The sequence below is a fragment of the Excalfactoria chinensis genome, unplaced genomic scaffold (assembly GCF_039878825.1).
Source record: "Excalfactoria chinensis isolate bCotChi1 unplaced genomic scaffold, bCotChi1.hap2 Scaffold_81, whole genome shotgun sequence".
NCBI classification, from domain to species: Eukaryota; Metazoa; Chordata; class Aves; order Galliformes; family Phasianidae; genus Excalfactoria; species Excalfactoria chinensis.
In genome coordinates, this window is record NW_027315714.1 from 97813 (window position 1) to 100238 (window position 2426).

A 2426-nucleotide genomic window follows, 5' to 3' on the forward strand; every position below is an offset into this window, starting at 1 on the left:
CTCAAGTGTGCTGAGCTGGGCCGGGCTCCTGGGTCACAGGGAGCTGATACAAGTGGGCACTGCTGCAAAGAGACAGCTGCACCCAGAAGCAGCTCTTGTGCACAGCACAGCGTGCAGCTGACAGAAGGAGAGGAGAGAAAGGGGAGAGAGCTTGAAGGATAAGTATGGTGTGAGCAGGCTGTGAGCTCGCAGCAGGAGCATTGCCCACAGACCATGAAACGGTAAGTCTCACTGCAGACCATGCAGCTGCTATCCATAGAGGGTTAACTAAAACTGAGACATCCCATAGCAGATCTGGCTGCAGGCACTGCATGCTTCTTTTCTTTGAAAAAATACTTCTGCTTTGACTGGGGGCTTCCATGCTGCACTATGAAAGCACAGCCCTGAGGGCAGCGTGGACCAAGAAGGCAGCTGGCGGTGCAGTCGGGGCTGCAGACGGGTGCCCATGTGTGTCCTGCAGAGCAGGGTCCCTGCTGTGCCCCAGGGGCTGTGTGCCGGCTATGGGACTCTGCCGCCTGCCAGGCTCAGCACTCAGCCTGCCCGGGGAGCTGCCCAGGGTGCTGCGGGGAGACGTGTGGGGGGAAGGAGCCCCCCGGCAGGGCTTGTGCTGCCACAGCTGCTGCCTGGGGCAGGGGGATCACAGCTCCACTGCACAACAGAATGTTTGTGAGGGTACTTTGCAAGAGGAGAGTCAAGGCAGGGATTTTCCATTTCCTGTTCTGAGTGAAAACAGAAAGGATTGGAGGCAAAAATCTAAAGGGGCTGTCAACTTTGAACACAGCACAGAGACTCCCCAGTATTTAACCAATCAGTTGGCTGTTTGGTGAACAGTCACACAGGTTGTGCTTTCAACCCCACCTACCTAAAAGGATACAATCAACTTAAGTTATAGTTCTTTTCTGCAGGCATTAATAGTTCACTTGTCCAGCAAACAGGCAGATTTCTCTAAGACAAACTGAAGTGCACAGAGGCTGGGCTGTGGTCTCGAAGTGCAGATGTAGTAAAGAGGAAAATACCCAGGAGGCTGGAATATGATTAGGAAATGGGAAGCAAATAAGAACTCCCCAATCTTCTAATCCTTAAGGGATGGTGAAGCTCATGATAGCATATACAAATTATGCAGTTAAATATTTTTCTAAGGGAAAGGAAAACTTATATAGTATAGCAGGAGGAGTGTGTCTGGATTTGTCATTATCTTCTGCACTCTGAGCAGGACTCCAAGCCCAGGAACAGCAGATGCCCAACAGCAGCTCCATCAGCGAGTTCCTCCTGCTGCAGTTGGCAGACCCGCGGCAGCTGCAGCTCCTGCACTTCTGGCTCTTGCTGGGCATCTACCTGGCTGCCTTCCTGGGCAACAGCCTCATCATCACAGCCGTAGCCTGCGACCAGCGCCTGCACAACCCCATGTACTTCTTCCTGCTCAACCTGGCCCTCCTCGACCTGGGCTGCATCTCCACCACTCTCCCCAAAGCCATGGCCAACACCCTCTGGGACACCAGGGCCATCTCCTACACAGGATGTGCTGCACAGCTCTTTTTCTTTCTTCTCTTCACCTCAGCAGAGTATTCTCTTCTCACCATCATGTCCTATGACCGCTATGTTGCCATCTGCAAGCCCCTGCACTACGGGACCTTGATGGACAGCAGAGCTTGTGCCACCATGGCAGCAGCTGCCTGGGGCACTGGGGTTCTCTATACCCTGCTGCACACTGCCAGTACGTTTTCACTGCCTCTCTGCCAAGGCAATGTTGTCAACCAGTTTTTCTGTGAAATCCCCCAGATCCTCAGGCTTGCCTGCTCAGGCTCCTACCTCAGGGAAGTTGTGCTTATCATTTTTAGTGTCAGTTTAGCTTTCGGGTGCTTTGTTTTCATAGTGGTGTCCTATGTGCAGATCTTCATGGCCGTGCTGAGGATGCCCTCTGAGCAGGGACGGCACAAAGCCTTCTCCACGTGCCTCCCTCACCTGGCCGTAGTCTCCCTGTTTCTCAGCACTGCCATTTATGCCAACCTGAAGCCCCCCTCAGCCTCCTCCCCATCCGTGGACCTGATGGTGGCAGTTCTGTACTCGGTGGTGCCAACAGCTGTGAACCCCCTCATCTACAGCATGAGGAACAGGGAGGTCAAGGATGGAGTGAGGAAAGTGATAACCAAATGTGTTTCATTAGCAGTGAGCTGCCCATCTTTTTGAATTCACGGTTTGTAATGCAGCTTTTTACTGAATCAAGCTCTTTTTATAGTTTATTTTGTGCCATTTTATCTGCGCAATTTATTCTTATTAGTTTTTAAAAATACTATCCTATTTTTCATGAATCAAGTCTATTCCTATTCAACCTTTACCTTTGTAGTGTAGCCCAGGCACACTGTACATAGTGATCCAGGCTCTCTGTGAACCTTAACAGAATAAAGGACATGCAGTGATTCTGTCTG

The 2426-nt window shown here is 51.4% G+C and overlaps 1 protein-coding gene across 1 annotated transcript; it reads left to right on the top strand.

Moving 5' to 3' along the window:
- Nucleotides 1-1236: 1236 nt before the first annotated feature.
- On the top strand, nt 1237-2187 carry LOC140265247 (olfactory receptor 14J1-like). The gene has a single exon (XM_072361157.1). The coding sequence runs from the start codon at nt 1237-1239 to the stop codon at nt 2185-2187; it is 951 nt and encodes a 316-aa protein (XP_072217258.1).
- Nucleotides 2188-2426: the final 239 nt, after the last annotated feature.

Coding starts and splice junctions, on each gene's coding strand:
- LOC140265247 (XM_072361157.1), top strand. CDS start 1,237: ATGCCCAACAGCAGCTCCATCAGCGAGTTCCTCCTGCTGCAGTTGGCA.